Source organism: Xiphias gladius, chromosome 17, assembly GCF_016859285.1.
Source record: "Xiphias gladius isolate SHS-SW01 ecotype Sanya breed wild chromosome 17, ASM1685928v1, whole genome shotgun sequence".
Classification (NCBI taxonomy): Eukaryota; Metazoa; Chordata; class Actinopteri; order Istiophoriformes; family Xiphiidae; genus Xiphias; species Xiphias gladius.
The window spans coordinates 21,776,742-21,794,030 of NC_053416.1; the positions used below are offsets into that span (position 1 = coordinate 21,776,742).

A 17,289-nucleotide genomic window follows, 5' to 3' on the forward strand; every position below is an offset into this window, starting at 1 on the left:
AACACAAAACATTACTTACGTCTGGGCAGAAGTTTTTATTTAGTCATTTAATGAGAAATTTCCACTGAAAGGTACACATTTCTAGGGTATACATGTGCACTGAGTTAGTTTCCTCCCATATGTAAGTTGCCAGTGTTTCCTTCTGATAACTCCCCACAAATTAATCAAAAGTGCAGAAGAACTGAAATTACACAGGCAAATTAGAGAAACCCCTGTGCTTAACAGACAATGGAATCTCTGTTTTATTCTTTTCCTGATTCCTTATATGGGGCTGAAAACCGGATAGATCCAAACAAGGGTAACCCAATGAAGATGGTGAGTACAGGTGGCAGGATGGACACACTGTTGCCGGTTAGTTACAGCGAGTATGAGATAGTATTTTCTATGGTTAGTGAATGAGACCACATCTATCTATGATCAGAAGTTAAAATATTCATAAAAAAATTATAAACAGCAATTACTCTATTTAATTCCAAAACGATATGTCATATGACCTACAAAAACAAAACAAAAAAACATGTGCAATCAATGGCATACTCATCCCTCTGAAGTGATGGTCGTGCAGATGACCGCACAGCAGAGCAGCAACTCTCCTTTGTCATTTGTTCCTACTGTAGTCTGGAGTCAGCCCAGTTCAGGACTGGGCTCAATAATTCACACATACCAGGTTGCCGCATTCAGTAGTATTATTGTAGTGGTTTACCAAGTCCACACCCTTCATTTCCTTGCACAGCCTCCTTGAGGCTCCATCACTCCTTGACCACATCTCTGCAGATCCAAAACAGCTGTAGTTGATTTATTTTACCCCCCCTTCCCTTGCCCAGCAGAGGTCGCTAAGGAGTCACCATGGCTGCCATCTTTCTGCTCCTCCTTCAGCTTCCTGTTTAACTGCTATGACACCTGCTCTACTGGCCTCATCTGCACATCTCCAATCTGACAAAAAGAACAAGGGAGATCAATACAGAAACCAAACCATGCACTTACTGGTATAAAAGCAAGAGTAAGACAGAGATACCTGGACGTGAGGAGGGGCACTGAGGACAAACGTGACTGCACTGGCTATGTCTTCTGCTTTCAAACACTGAAAAATGCAGAAAAGAGGTATTATTGATGCAACAGTACTCGGGGTATTTTCACTTTGTGAAACACATCTGTTGACTCTTACTTTCATACTCTCATACACTGCAGCTGCTTTCTCTGGATCACTGTTATGGTGCCGGAAGGCAAACTCAGTCTCCACTATTCCAGGGGATATACACTGCAGAGGAGGTGAAATGCGTGAGAAATGTACTGCTTACTGTTGTCAAATGCATTCACAGAGAAAAACACACTGTCTCTCATTTCAAAGTGAAGGCCTATTGTAGAGATCAATTTTGTCATCCAGTAAGTTACCAATGGCACAGGCCAAAGAAGGACCTACGCACTCTGGTGGTGAAAACTAACTTACTGTGGCTCTAATGTGGGTATTTGCTTCTCGAAGCTCTTGGCGTATCCCCTCAGTTAGAGCAGTCACAGCGTATTTAGTGGCACAGTAGAAATGCTCATCAGCACTTGGCACCATTCGGTGCCCACCCATACTGTAGAAGATAGAAGAAGAGATAGAGATGTATGAGACAGAAACTACATTTTGTATCTTAATCTTGATTCAATCCAAATTAAGGTAATAAATTCCTAATCCCTACAGTCTCTGATTTACTTGTCATGTTATTTTAAATGCCTCCAGTTGCTCACTTATACAGCAATATTTCTCACAAGTCAAGTTTATTTGTATGGTTGAATATCATATACAATGTCTTAGTGCGTTTTAGAGGTAAAGAAGGGTTCCCAAAAATAGCCATTAAATCAGTTAATAGATCTACAAAATTCAACAAGTCTATAATAAATTCAACTTTTACTATAATGCCAATTAAATAATTGAATATCAGTCCTTCACATTGTTAGGTGTCCAGAATGGGCCAGGTGGGGCTCAAAATTGGCTTTATTTATTGCCTGCTGGATGAAAATCATCCCGAACAAACAGGCTGAAGTATCATCAGATTAATTTTTACATTTTCTCTGAGATTTGAAGGTTGTCCGTATAGTTTACCTGTTAATATTGATGATGTGGCCATCATCCACATTCCTCTCCTTCATTGATTTGTATGCCTCACGGGTGCAGATAGACAAGGCTAAGACATTCACCTGCAGGGGAGATGAAGAGAGCAACTTCATTTAACCATTTATGTATCATCAATGTGCTCAATCATTTACAGAACTTAATTGTGTTTTATTGTTAAATCTTATTTAAGAATGCCACTTGATAGCACTATCAATTCAGATGACTGATCTTTACTGGGTCAGTGGGTTAGATCATCTGAACCTGCTGTTCCAGTACAGGTTGTAGCCTCTAATCTGCTACTGTTACTCATAGATGGCAGGTTAAAGCCAACATGGTGGCAAGATAGGGAGGTGACCAAACAAGGTCAGCGTACAGATTAAACACTGGCTAAAAATAATCTGCTACACACATTCATGTGGGCTGCCATGACAACAGATGGACAAGTGTTACGAATGCAGGACTCTGGCGACAGAGACTTCAGAGCAGGGGGTCCTCAGTGGTCAAGAGCTCAGTGAATCAGGATGTAAAGTCACAACAAGAGAAATAGTGCTGGCTTTCATTAGTGGGCCTCTGCTGTGCCAGGGGTTCTCCTCAGAGCCACTGAAGCTGCCTCTGGGAGACGAGGGGATCCACACATTTCTGCTTTAGCTGTTACTCTACAAACTCGAGATTTCCACTCACACTGGAAAATCATTTCAGCTCCTCCCTCTGCTTCTCCCTTTGAGCAGAGCAACCTCAAAATCTATAAAACATTCATGTAAGGAGATAATTCTACTCTCATCCCAGCTAAAAATTACAATTTTCTTTCCAGCTTGTTTCTGCCTAAGCATTAACATTTGTGTGTCAGTGATCCACCCACATCAATCATGTTCCTCCAGCCCTCTGTCCGTCCGCTGAGCAAGGGCTCATTGTGGGCCAGTCCAGCATTGTTGATGCATACGTCCACGCCCTTGTGCTGCGTCTTGATTGCTGAAAACATGGACAGGATCTCCTCCTCATTGGACAGGTCACACTTGTAAGGGATAAGTGTGCCACTGTAGCCTGCACTCTGACATTCTGCTGCCAGCTTCTGAAAAACACAAATCAGACCCAATTTGACAACACGCATAACTGTTCAAAGATAATAAACACCACAGTTTTGACAATATAAGATGCCACATATGTGGCCATAAAGTTATTATCAGGACTGAGACACTGTTAGGCAAGAGATACAAATGATTAACCTCCACCACCATAATTAAGACAGAGTCCCACCCTACGCCCTACTGACTCAAACACTGAGAAGGCAGTGAGAATGTGCAGCCATAAAATCAACACCACATCAGTAGAAGGCCAGAGTCAGCAGCAGTGTAGCCAAAACCACTCCAGTCTGATTATGTTTTTTCCTGATAATAAAAAGCATATTAATAGAAATTCCACCTTCTACCAAAGTCCAAATCGTGACCCTGGATGAAAAGAAGCAAGCTTTGCACCGATGGGATCCCTCTTTCTTTGGGATACAACTGGGCTGAGCCTGCAGCAGGCCGAGCAGGCTACACTCCAACCAGGTCAGCTGGCTGTCCACCACTGTGGGGTTTGATACCAACTGACACATATCACCCCCGCTAGGCACAGCTGCACCAGTCACCTGATGTCTCATTCTGGGTGCCAGTCAGACAGGAGGAGTGTGGGTGATATGGGCGGGGCTGGTGGCAGACAGAGATGATGGACAGCACTGTGTAACACTCTGCCTGTGTTAGTGTCTGTGCAGCCAAGAGGATTAAATCTTCAAGACGTCTAAAGAAAAACTGAGCCTCTAAACCTTTTACAACATCTTACAAAAGCTCCTGTGCCCTGAAATAATGAGTACATTTTGTGTTGGTCTTACTTGATACATGAACACGAAGTTGCATGCGGATATTTTCAGCACAGGTACAATGGAACCTGATAGCATTTTTTTTTTTTCAGAGATCTAAACCTGTGGTTCACGGCCTTATTTGTCTGACATACCTTCACAGCCCTCTCAGATGAGCTCATCGAAACCACCTGTCATGCTCCAAATATGCCCTTATGATTGGATTATAAACTGGTCATTTAACACTACAGATTACATAAAAGTGGAGATAGTTATCATTTCCATGCAACTGATTTTAAATGTTGAGGCTTGCTTTGGTCAAGTTTACATCCATTCTACAACCACTTAGAGTGGTAGAAGCTGGATGTTTCAACCACTTGTCCAGTATTTTCAGCTATCAATTCCATCTGTTTATACAATACTTTTAGCAAATGATTCCACGTGGTTGGGTATCACAGATTTAAACAATCAAAAATAAATGTTGGCATTGGTTTCAGTCCAACATAAGGAAACAGCAAGAGCTTATTTTCAGATTCATCACTGTACTGTTGTCCAACCACAGAAGAAGAGGTCCATCAAAACACTGTTAGAAGTACTAACTCTGGACAATCTGTAATGATAACAGAACAGAATTCAGAGCAGCAACGTGACATGTCGAGGGGGTTGACCATGAGTATTTAAAATAATCAAGCCAGCTAAATATAAAAAGGTCAGGATTTACTTATACCTATGGCTATCTGTGGATGAAAGCAACAAGTTCACCACAAAAATGGCGTTGTGAGTAATGTGGTAAATCACAAAGAGAAGTCAATTAAACTTGGCATTCAATCACATCAAAATTCATGATATCTACCTGGCCAAGAGTATGAGAGGGTTGGACTGGTTCTTTCACTCCTGTCCAGGCATGCAGTTAATAGATTTGTACAAACCCCACAACTTTCAACCATTTCTTTAAGGTCCACAAACACAATTAGCCCGTAACGACATAATCCCCCTTTATATTTGCAAAATTCCTTCAGTTGAGTTGCATTGTAGGCAGAACGTAGCATGTAGTAAAGATAGGAAGTACATATCCAAGGTCACAAATGTTGTGCACTTCCTGGGATAAAGCTAAGAGGCAGCGTGATCTGATATCTGAAATTTCATGACAGTTTACATCCAGAACATAAATTAAGAAAGCAGCAGCAGAAAGTTTGAAAATCATCATATGTAGTAGTGTGGATAAATGTAACTATGTTGTGGGATTATCTTTTCAATGACTGACACTTGGACATACTGTTTGTACTGCAGTATATCTGCTGATCACAGCAGCCACTGCTGCAGCTCCTTAAGGAAACTAAGTATATTTGTGAAGACTGCTTTTTATAATCAGGATGAAATTGGATAGAGGGATCACTTTGGCTTTTTTGTAACAAAATGAGTAATAGAGTGAATGCACCCTATCTCACACTTGGAGTTTGCAGATTTCCCTGCTCTTCCTCTAAGCTGTTTAACATGGATTATCCAGAGAGAAGGCATTACATGAATAAAGCTGTCAAAATGCTAAACACTGAAAACACTTGTCTTATCTGTAAAGACTAAAACCAACTCTTTTGACCATATTGTAGAAAGGTGAAGCTCTCCCTTTTGTCCATTCCCTTACTGTGAAGTTGTGATCACAGTCCTGTTCAACTGAAGTAACATCTTTAAAGTTAAGTGTTCGAGCTGCCTTTAGACCACGGCTCTTAAATTCAGACTTGCCTGAATCAGGAAGGAGAAGGTAGACGGACTAGTGGAGAGGCTCTTCTCTATTCAGAAAGGAGGTTACCATAGAGGGGAAGCCAGGCCTGTCTTTTGTTAGAATTAGTTGTGTTACTAAGACTTAAGTAGGAGCAGCAGAGCAAACAGGCTATGATCTTGGTCCAACTACAGGAAGTCTCAGGCTGTGAGTGTGTGTGTGTGTGTGTGTGTGTGTGTGTGTGTGTGTGTGTGTGTGTGTGTGTGTGTGTGTGTGTGTGAGTGTGAGTGTGAGTGAGAGAGAGAGAGAGAGAGCGCGAGAGCGAGGGAGCTCTGGAACCAGCTGTAATGCTTCGGTCAGTAGCAGCCCTCATGCTGGCCATGCCTACAGAAATAGCACTACACCGCACTGTCCCACAGGTAAGCAACCAAGCCTGAAAGTGAAGCGACAGCAGCATAGTTGGCAAAATGCAGTCTACACACCGTTCATTCATCCCAATCCAAACTGAAACAGGATATCTTCAGGTTTTGGCATGCTCAGCATCACACCTTTAAAGGGCTAAGAAATGAGTGTGAGACAAGCATACACCATTTCTCAGTGACAGACTCACACCACAGCGCTGCTAAATGAGCCTTGGTGAAATGAAAAATAAAACGAAGCTACATTAGGTATGTTTGAGGGCAAAGTGTACTGGAGGTGCCCAGGACACACCCAAATCAACCGAATACAACATCAGAATCCAATAAACCAAAATGGAAACAGCTAATGACATTATGTAACTCTTTTTCTCTCAATGCAACATTCATGTTCTGAACTACTTGGTGTACTAATTTTATTTTTCCATGTTACTGGTTTTCTTTGGACAATATTTATGAAATTCAAAACATTTTAAACACACAAACCTATTTTCATATCACTTGTATTATCAGTTACTTTCATATGGTTTGGTCTTGTGTGGACTGCACAGATACAAAGAACTCTGTGACTTAAATAGAATCGCTGTTTGCAATTACCCACACAGTCTTGATAAGACCAATACCGAAGATAAAAACCTACAAAAAGGTCATAAAGCCTTTACATGTTAGAGTAATGGGTGTACATACACCCACGCAGCACTCTCAGATATACTGTATGTGTACATGCCCACATAGTTACATTCATGGCCTTTAAGCCCTTCAGGGGGCTGTTATATAAGGTCAATGCAAGGGACATTGCTGTCCCACACCATGGTTATCAATCATTCACCCACTCACGTGGAACTGGTGTAAATGGACCAGCAAAACAATTCGCTTTAGAAGGTGAAAATAAAGATGCTGTAGCGCTGACGGCAGACAAGCTTTAGGAGGTGAGCCAGATCAGTAGCACAAGGCAGTAGCGATGAGCAGAGACAGCTGAGAAATATCTGTCTCAAGTTGACTGCTGAGTTCTCCAAGACACAAGAGGGTTTGTGTTTTAGGGCGCTGTGCCTCCTCTTATTCTCTGAAAAGACTAGTAGGCGGTTAAAAAAAGAAAAAGAAAAAAAGAATTAATGCATCCATAATTCAGCCAGTAACCCCTCCCCTTTTCATCCTCTCTGTCTTGTCTCTTAAGTACCTGTGACACACAAAACAATTTTGCCTGTCATGATGCATTTTCATCCTCATTACCCAGACTGTTGTCCAGTGATCACAGAAAGTGTGCACAAGGAGGGAGGAAAGGGGGAGGGAGGGTTGGCAGCCAGAAAGTGAAACAGAAGGAGCGAGAGAGAGAGAGAGAGACAGAAAACAAAACCTGAAGCATACTGCATTAAAGCTGATCAAAATGCATTCAGATTTCATTTTGATATACTCTGTAAGAAGGCAGGAGAACAGTAGCACAGGAGGGTCCTGCAAGTAGAACTGCATGGAAAAATCCACCCAATAGATGAACTCACTTATGACTAATGTAGTGCCATTATCTTCACAAGTGTAACCACTGAATTGTAAGAAACGATTCCTCCTAAAGCCATGAATCAGAGAGCCAAATGGTGCTTGAAGCCACTCCACAGAAAATGAGTAAAATTCATCCCTCATTTTATTTTGAAAACAACAAAGAAGGTCTCTGAGGAACACATCCAGTTGTGATGGTTTATTCTGCTAAGTCCTCTAACTCATTATGCAGCTGAACTACTGTTGTGCGACATACAAATAAACTCTTTCAGGTTTCACCTGAGCACAATCATACCAAGTGTGGGGTCAAAGGTGACAGCAGACTGTATAATATGATTGCAGCAGGATAGAAGGGATGGTTGTGCTATTATCTCTTCTTCACAAACTGAAAGATTGCCGCTAAAGGGTCTAAAGGTTGAACAGGGTGGCTTTACAGTACTTCCCTCAGGAATGTCTAATCAAGCCGGGGAGATAAGAAAAATAATTACACTCTTTGTTAGTAACTAACAAATTAACATAACCATGGGGTAATTCAGAAAACCTAGCAGCACTCTGAAATACAGTAATGGGTTTACTGAAAAACACTGTCTATGATTACAAGTACATAACAACTGATGTTCGGTATAAGTATCAGGCTTAAATGAAAAGGCTTTTATAACCCTGAAAGACTACAGACAGAGCAGGCAGCCAGGTGTTGTGTAACAGACTGGTGTAACCAGTGCGGTTGGATGTTATTTTCCCAAACAAAGTGATTAAAACCAGGAAGAGTCAGACACAGGTATTTATCCTAAATAAGAAAGAAAACTGTGCGAGTTTGACATTTCTGCAATACTTCAATACTACAGTAACTACAGAGAGCAGCCTTTATTCATAATATTCACATGGGCATCAGATGATAAAAATGGCTCTCCATTTCTGTTGTTTGTAGTTAAAACATGCTGAGGGGTGAAGCTACTTTCTTGTGAAAAGCATGAATCACATGCCTCTTCTATCTCATGTGATGTGTTTTTTCTGCACCTGATGCTGGCCATTGGTACAACATTGCTCTCACCGCAGGCCTGAGGATGGCCCTAATGCTGGCTATGACCCACATTTTAATGCATACTAAGTTTATGATAACTTGAGCCCTGACCAGACAACAAAAAACAGACATAGGAGAATCTCATGAAGACAGCATTGATCTGACACAGTCCAAAATGAAAACCTTTCAAACTGGGCCAGCCTGGGCTGGGTCTTTTCAGCATGTGAACTTAAAGTAGGCATAAAATGTTTCCAATATCAAACAAACACTCAGCAACTAATCCAATTTGGCTGCTGTTGATGCCAAAACAATCAAATTTGCATTCTTTCTTGTCAGCCCCAACCCCAAATGGAAATACTGAACTTGGTGAACTCAAGTTGTTTTTGTGTTTGTGTTTTAGATTCATATAATCCTTTCACCACAAAGTGCTTTCTTTCTCATTCTGCTCACTCTACTCCAAATATATACATCCACTGAGCACTATATTAGGAAAACCATACTAATACTAGGTAGGGCCTCCCTTTGCTCTCAAAACAGTCGAAATTCTTCGTGGCCTGGATTCCACAAGATGTTGGAAAATGTACCCACTCTGATGTTTGATGTGAACATTAACTGAAGTTCCTGACATGTGTCTGCGTGGTTTTATGCATTACTCTGCTGCCTCATGATTGGGTGATTGGATAACTGCATGGATAAGCAGGTGTACAGGTGTTCCTAAATAAAGCGCTTGGTGAGTGTACATTCAATTACAAGTGCTGGCCTGCTGCTGCAGTTGCATTTAGCAGTTACATGACATCTTCCTCCCTTGCACGTCAGGCCTCACACACACACACACACACACACACACACACACACACACACACACACACACACACACACACACACACACACACACACACACACACACACACACACACACACTGAGAGGAGCTTTCCAGCAAGTCTTCAACAGGACAGGACAGGACAGGACAGGAAGCACCCTACCTATCATAGCAGGAGGCCCGGGGAGGGAATGTCAATGCCAGTAAACCTTACATCTTGAAAGATAAGCACAGAGAGGACAGCACAGTGGTGGTTTAGGGGGAATGATTCATAGGGGTCACTGAGCTGTCTAGAAAATCAGACTGTTAACTGTATGAGACCCAGGTGATCTAGCAAAAATAAGTAATTAAAACAAACTTGACCCAAGAGTTTTAGGTAATTTATAGAGTACTGAGAAATGTAACTGATTGAAGTGTTTTTTTGATATATATATATGCAGCAATACTGGTTGTATTATAGAACTGCATTGGTGAAACTGAAATCTTAATATCTGATTCCACTGGCTCTTTCAGGGGGTATCAAGCCATCAGTCTCCTACGTATTGTATCTACCTATTCAGGTGTGTTTTTTTTAACCCTTGTTTTGACCCTACACATGTCAGCTACACAAGCCGATTGCTGTAGCCTAATAAAGTATCGTACAGGTGAGGGTTGACCCATATGCAGAACAGATACATTTATTGAAAATGATTCATCAGTTTATCACCGTTATTGTAGGATTTTTTCATGATAATGATCAAGTTCAGTTTTATCTCCCAGCCCCATCTGGACGGCTGCTTTGGGAGGATTCATACATGAGGAAATTCTGTGATCTGTTGTGGTGGTGCGAATGGTGCTTCTCTTGGGGGCAGAATCCATGGACACACGATGGATTATTAGTTAGGTATATGTCTTTGTCAGCTCACAGCTGTAGTGGAAAATATACAGTCAGTGGAAAAGCTTTTTGCATTGGTAAGACAAAAGCTTGTGAGCTGAAAAAGCCATGAGGTCACTCAATAAATTCAGGAGGAGTTTGACACAGGAAATAAAATAGCCACTGTGCAGGTTAAGCAGTGCTGTGATTTTTTTGTACAACTGATGACAAGTGACATGCCAAAAAGCACAATCTTAAAACAAAGTGATTGGACTATTCACAGATACTATATTTAATGCACATAGGCTAAATGGGGTTTTGCAACACATAAGTGAATTTGGGAAATGTTTAAACAAGCACCCAACTGTACATTATCACATCACACATATCACTAAACTTATAAAACTTGAAGAACAAGATAGAAAATATATAAAGAAGAATCAGGACACAAACTAAAAGAGAAATAGAAACACAAAGTGAGGCAGAGAGTGTGAGACAAAGAGAGTAAAGCTTTCTGACCTGACCCACTTCAAATCCTTCCTGAAGTGAAATCTAATTCACTTTGAATAGACGAGCTGTCCAGACACAACCTACAGGGGGTGGTTGAGACAGCTTCAGATTTTCAGACAGAGACACACTGATTGACTTTTGTTGTGTCACCTCAGCTTTTGAAGCATGACTGAGCATCTTTTAGCTCCTTCAGAATGGGCACCGAATCAAAGCTGGTCAGCCAAGGTCTGGAATTAACCTTCTGGCTCACCTGCCAAGGGCTTTGAGTTTTATTTTAGGATTTACTCACTCAAATAAAAGATGCTTAGGCTAGTTAAAAAAAGGCTTCTAAAAAGAGGCTTTTGCTTTGTGCAGAGCTGCATTAACAGGCAGCCAATCAGGAGTCTGTTAGATACATACCCACTGGAATAGTGTATTGGTCAGCGTCGACAAAGTCTTAAAAGAGGCAGAAACTGAATATGACTACTGAGTTCAAATGCCATTATCTAAAAGGCGTTGCCAGCTAGAGTGGTGGGTGGGCCATACTGATTTAGCATTTGGTGGGTACAACTTCAAAAACTCTGACAGTCTTACAAATCTCTGCTGAATCTTATCCAAAGGCCAACAGTACTGTAAATCCAGAAAAAAAAAATCATCTGTCTATCACTTATGCTGCTTGTTTTCTCAGTATTGTTATCATAACCTGCTTGTCTTTAATGCTGAGCACAATAATTTGACATAGATTAGATTCTTTGGGCATCTTTAATGCAGAATCTCTTCCAAATCTCTTGCTAACACAAGCCAACCACAAATCTGTTTAACACTAAAAAGCCAGAAATTATGTTTGCTAAATTTATCTGATCTAAAGTTTCAGCAGCCAAAGTTTTGAATTTTGCCTTTGTTGTGTGTAGCGTCAAAGCACACAAGAAAAGTCCGTTTCACTTTATCAGTTTTGAACGGACTTGTCCAAACAAACAGATTTATTATCCTGACGCAAATGTTCTTTCGGCATTTAGCCTGGGTTAAAAACAAATGTGACTACTTGCTGTTTAAAACACTGAATCATTAAGTAAAGAGACATACTAGACAGTAAATAAATTATCAGTAAATTATTTTATTAACCACTGAAGTGACACCAACTAAGCTTGTGGCCATTCCTTCTGGCCGAAATAAAAAGCCATATTCATTAATTTGTGATGAATTCTTTTAAACAAGCGTAAAGAATCAGTTTTTGATGCTTCTGGATACAAAGCGACACAAACTATACTTTTTAGATGCATAAAAGATCTTTAGATGCACTGATTTTGATGGATTATGTGACCTCCTGGAGGTCAGCCTACTGGGGGTCTCCTCCCCCAGAGCAACAGCGGCACTGACACTAATTTCCTCTACACAAGCCCTGACCTGCAGATGATGTAAAAACATAAAAATTATACTTATGGTTATCTTATATTTACAAGGTATATACGCATATGCTAAATAAAACTCATATTGGCAAAACCAGTTATAGAAGATTCAGAGAGCAAATACATTTCAGTGCAACCTATCCAAGCTTCATTTGTAAAATCGAGTTTATTAAGTAAGTAAGTAATAACTGATCTATCTTCAGGGCGGGCGGTATACCAGTATGGAATTTCCCAGCCAAATATGGCAAAGAAAACAAATAAATAGTGTCATCAATCTAATATTTTTGTTTTTAAAATCAGGGATTTTTTGAGTTGTGGTGATTAGCAACAGGAGTTCATACTCCCATAACTGGGTATTTACTACTGCATTATATTTTGCTAGGTAAGCAGATACCTCAAACCCACAGATAGGGGCTATGTGGGCCAGAGCGCCTTAGAGGTCAAAGTAAAAAAGCTCTATTCAGTCATTAACTAGGTGTCCTCTTCTTCCTCTGAGTCAGATGTGAACATCAGACTTAAAATCCTTCTAATATGGCAGCAGTTTAAAAAAAACAAAACATGCATACAGGTTTTTCTAGATGCCCCCTCTGTTTGACGGTGTCTCTCCTCACCACTCAACTCAGATGCTGCAGTGCTTGGTTGTACTGAATATGTGCATACATATGCCTCTCAATGGCACACTTTTGGACTGCACTGTCCTAAGCTCAGGGGCCACTTTTAAACTTTCTGTCACCTCAAAGAATACATTGTTTGCACGTGAAGAGATTTTTCTTCAAGCTAAATAAAAGCTTCTTCCCCTGGTTTTGGAGGGTTTAACAAGAGTTAATGAGAAGCTGTGTTGCTGCTACTTGGATGTCATCTCCATTCCTGCACAGAGCCCATGGTGACCACACGTTTCCCTTCAGCTTGCTGCTCCCCCAACTGCCTACTACATAGTCTCAGAGACACCAAACAATACTGCTGCCACAACTCTCCACTCCCCTCTCTCCATGTTTTGTTTACAGAGAAAAACAGAAACCTAAAACATATGAATACATTTCTGCCTTTCATCATTGGTTTATCTAGTTTACTATGGAGGTGAGAATATTGCTGTTTGAAAAATTGACCATAAAAGCTTTATTTCACCATGTAAAGAAATAAACACCAAAAAGGAAGTCAGGAACAATTACTTAGTGATGGACACTTGCATCCCCCACTAGCAGCATGCCAGCTTTGGCACTATTACAACAAGAACCAAGTTTATATAGCAGAGAGAGTACAATACTGGCTTAGTCCCTCAACTCACACAGACATCTTGTACAAGTGATGAAATCTTTCATAGAATTGAAGAGTTGGAAACCTGTCACTCTATCTATCTATAGTTCGGCCAAATATTTACTAAGGTGAATCTAGGTTTTGGTTTCACGTATTGTAATCCATAATAAAGAATAGTTAAGATTCCTCTGGCTGTGATGTAGTCAGCTCTTTAATGCTGACTGACAAAAGCAGTATAAAGATTTTAAATGTTGTGACCTTGTTTTAGTCTTGCACAAGTCACAGACAAGTCCTGAAATGAGCTGCAGCAGTTAACTATTGACAGGAGGCACCATGTGACCAGAGTATGAATGGAGGGAGGCTATCTATTGCGTAATTCACACTCACTATATGCATGTATGGGCATGGGTGTGTGTGTGTGTGTGTGTGTGTGTGTGCAGTCAAGGAGGGGAAAATACTTGCATGTCAAAAACAATAGCTGACCGAAATATGGGGGGGAAAAAAAAAAAGCCCAATTTTTTAATCACTGGAAAGGAAACAAATACTAAAACTTTGAAATAACATACACGCCTGTTTTTCATGCTTTCATAATACCATCATCAGCAGAGTTCCTGAAACTGATGTTACTCCCATACTAATCTCAAGTTTTGCAATGTTATTGTTACTGTAGCTATGTTATTGCAAACTGTAAATAGTGCAGCAGTAGAAATGGGTATAACAGCAGTAGTACCTTATAGAGTTGAAACGATAAGTTGTTTAATCGATTAACTGATTGCTGTAAAAATAATTTTGATAATCAGCTAATTGTTTCAGTTTCTTTTTCAAGCCAAAAGACACAAAAAGCTACACATTTTCTAGTTTCAGGTTCTCCAGTGTGACGACTTGTTGCTTCTCTTTGTCTTTAATAGATGTAAACTGAAGACCTTTTGGTTTTTGGCTGGGCGAAACAAGACATTTGAAGATATACCCTGGGTTTTTGGAAGCTTTGATGGGCATTTCTGAAAATATGAAAAATAATGAAATGAAAATAATAATTAGTTGCAGCCCTAGTACTGAATAGCGCACTATAGGGAGAAAAGGTTGACTCGAGATGACGATGTATTCTAAGTAAATCCCATCCCTTGCTTGTGGTCTTCTGTAAACGGCTTGACTGGAGTATCAGAGGTGATCAAGTCCAATGTAACACAGTATCGCATTGATGACCCCTTGTTAAGAAATGCAGACTAATCCGGAAGGCACTGCTCTAAACATCAACTGTGAACCATGTTAAGATGTACTGTACCTTATTCATCTCTTCAGCCAACCTCTCTCCCAACTTAGTTACAATTAGTTGTAACTATTTCCAATTCACTTCAAATTGATTTAAGTTCATATCAGTTAAATTAGCTACATTGGCCTGAAGAAGATTTAATCTATTTAGGCTACCTACATTAGTGGGAAAACTAAATGTTTGGGGGAAGGAAAAAAAAAAAAAAAGTAATTTCTGTGACACCTACCATAATATTTTACTATATTGTGTTATTCACAGTAGATAATATTCTACACATATGAACATACTTAAGTGACATTCTACAGTTCAAACATGAAAATATTTAAATTTGACAGTTTTGTTAAAGTCACGCATGCTGAGCTCCACTCCTCCTTTTTAAGAAAAAACAAACACTAGTTGCCTAAAAACTGGCTAAAAATAAGTGTGGTAGGCATTCTGAAGTCCAGTGCTTGAAGCTAGGAAATCGGTGGAGGGAGAAGAGTAAGGCTTAATTATTGTCCGACAAGATAAGCAAGGTGCAGTGCCTTATGGCTTACGGTTAGACAAGAGTTAGTGGGGTGGGGCCAGTGACACTTGTCCTGGAGGAGATGTCTGCCTTCATGTCAATCTCCACCAAAGTCTTTGTGCCAGAATGTGTGTCACACAAGATGAAATACACTAACTGCAATTCATTTGAAATTTTGCCTCATATGTTAGTTGCAGTCATAAATTCATGGGTTCTATACGCAGTTGACAAATTTGCATGCAGTACAAAAAATAATCACCCCCGGCACCAATTACTTTCAGACTTTCAGTGAGAGCAGAACTTAAATAATGTTTGGAACTGTGTTTTCATCTCTCTATGATACAGCTAATGAGCACTGACCTCAAAAATGTGATGTGTATCAGATCATGTTTGTCCCAAAGCTCATCAGAAATTAATAGTGCTGCACAAAGTCTAAGTACGAAAAATGAAATAAAGGAGTACATCAGTGAAACAGTTGGTAAACTTAAATTTACTTGGCTTGGGTTGTTGCAAAATTGATTTTAGACAACATATACATGGTTACATAAGGTAGAAAATTTGGGTCATTTTTGTCAGGATGATTTTGTTGTTCAGCCTGTTGAGAGACAGTGGAGAGGCTGAAACCTATGCTCAGGAAAGACAGTCTTATAAACAGTATACAACCCTTTATTTACAGTGTCCTACAAGACTGGGTGACACCCCGACTCTCCCGTGGGCATCCACTGACACCTCCTCTTTGGAAAGTGGGGTGAGGTAGCTTGACTCTACCGGAAGAAGTTTATTACTAACACTGGCAGCGGGTGAATTAGGGATTGACAGGGTGACCTACTATTTACTGGCCCACACAACGATCAGTTGTTAGCAGGTACCTCCCTTACTCAAGTGTCTTTCAGCGCGCGCGCGCACACACACACACACACACACACACACACACACAGAATAACTGACAACTCTGTAAATGCTGGTCTGCTGCTGCTGACCCTGAACTCCAGCCTCACTAGACTGGGTCAGCTAAAAGAAAGTGATTTTTTTTTTCCAGCAAGGATTAATAACAGAGATTATTACAGATTAAGGGTGTGTGGGATATGCGGAGTGAGCGGAGCTGGTGTAAGAGCATCATTACTGCCTTATTTGGTAGGAGGCAGTGTGTGCCATCCCTTCACTTATCAGTGTTGAGGTACAAGGTACAACAAACATCCCTGAAATATTTATTTGGGAAGTTGGTACCGGCAGCTTGTCGTGATAAAGCTATGGTTGACACCCCTCGTGACGCCACTCTCGGTGTCATCTATAGTTATTTTTGGATGAAATATAAGTAAAATATATCATCCTCATGAAACTACTGGGATTAACGAGGCACTTCTTCCTTGGTGAAATCGGTCGCCCCACGTTACGTCGTGCCTGACTTGTTCATTTCAAGAGAGCTACAACGGCGGCGTTACCTACATTTCACAAATAGCGCTGGACAGCGTCCAACGCTGGGCTAAAGGTTTCTAGCTGAAGTTGTAAAGCTAATGTTAGCTAGCGGTTAACCTCAGTAAGCTAGTTCTTGTTGCTCTAATAGAGCTAGCTTCTCCTGTGTGTCGGACCGACTCAATTCACAGCTGTTAATGACATTAAATTGAATTGCCCACCTCTATTTTGTCGACATTCCTGGCACAGCCGACAACCCTCATGCCTTGCTGGACTAGTGCCCGGGCTGTAGCCGCTCCAATCCCCACGGAGGCTCCGGTCACCAGGGCCACTCTGCCTTTCCACCGCTCCATCTCCTCCGTACTGTCTACACCGACACGGTACACGAAACAACAGCTCCTGTGCTGTGCGTCTTGCCTGCTTAGTTCAAACTGTCACAGTTGCAGCGGTCAGTATTTTTGCGATAATTTTCAAATGGAGGGATGCAGCAGCCACAGCCCCCTGTCTCAGTCTGTGCAGCATCCAGAACGGCGACGGCCAGTGCGCGTAAGCCCGGATCCATGCGCTCCCCTGGATGAAATACGAAGAGCCTCGGAGTGTGTAACTGTTAGGTTCACATCACCTCCCACTTTCTGTTTGAGCCCTCGGGCCTGGAGTGCTCTCCGTGTGGTTATCTACCGCCACCCAGTGGAACAAAATAA

General features: G+C 41.0%; 1 protein-coding gene across 1 annotated transcript; it reads right to left on the reverse strand.

Annotated features, from left to right (window-relative positions):
* Nucleotides 1-20: 20 nt before the first annotated feature.
* Nucleotides 21-17,240, reverse strand: dhrs11a (dehydrogenase/reductase 11a). Its single transcript, XM_040151368.1, has 7 exons — nt 16,810-17,240; nt 2,958-3,167; nt 2,087-2,181; nt 1,448-1,577; nt 1,166-1,258; nt 1,016-1,081; nt 21-933 (listed from the first exon to the last, which is right to left on the reverse strand). The coding sequence occupies exons 1-7, from the start codon at nt 16,939-16,941 to the stop codon at nt 892-894; spliced, it is 768 nt and encodes a 255-aa protein (XP_040007302.1). The 5' UTR covers nt 16,942-17,240; the 3' UTR covers nt 21-891.
* Nucleotides 17,241-17,289: the final 49 nt, after the last annotated feature.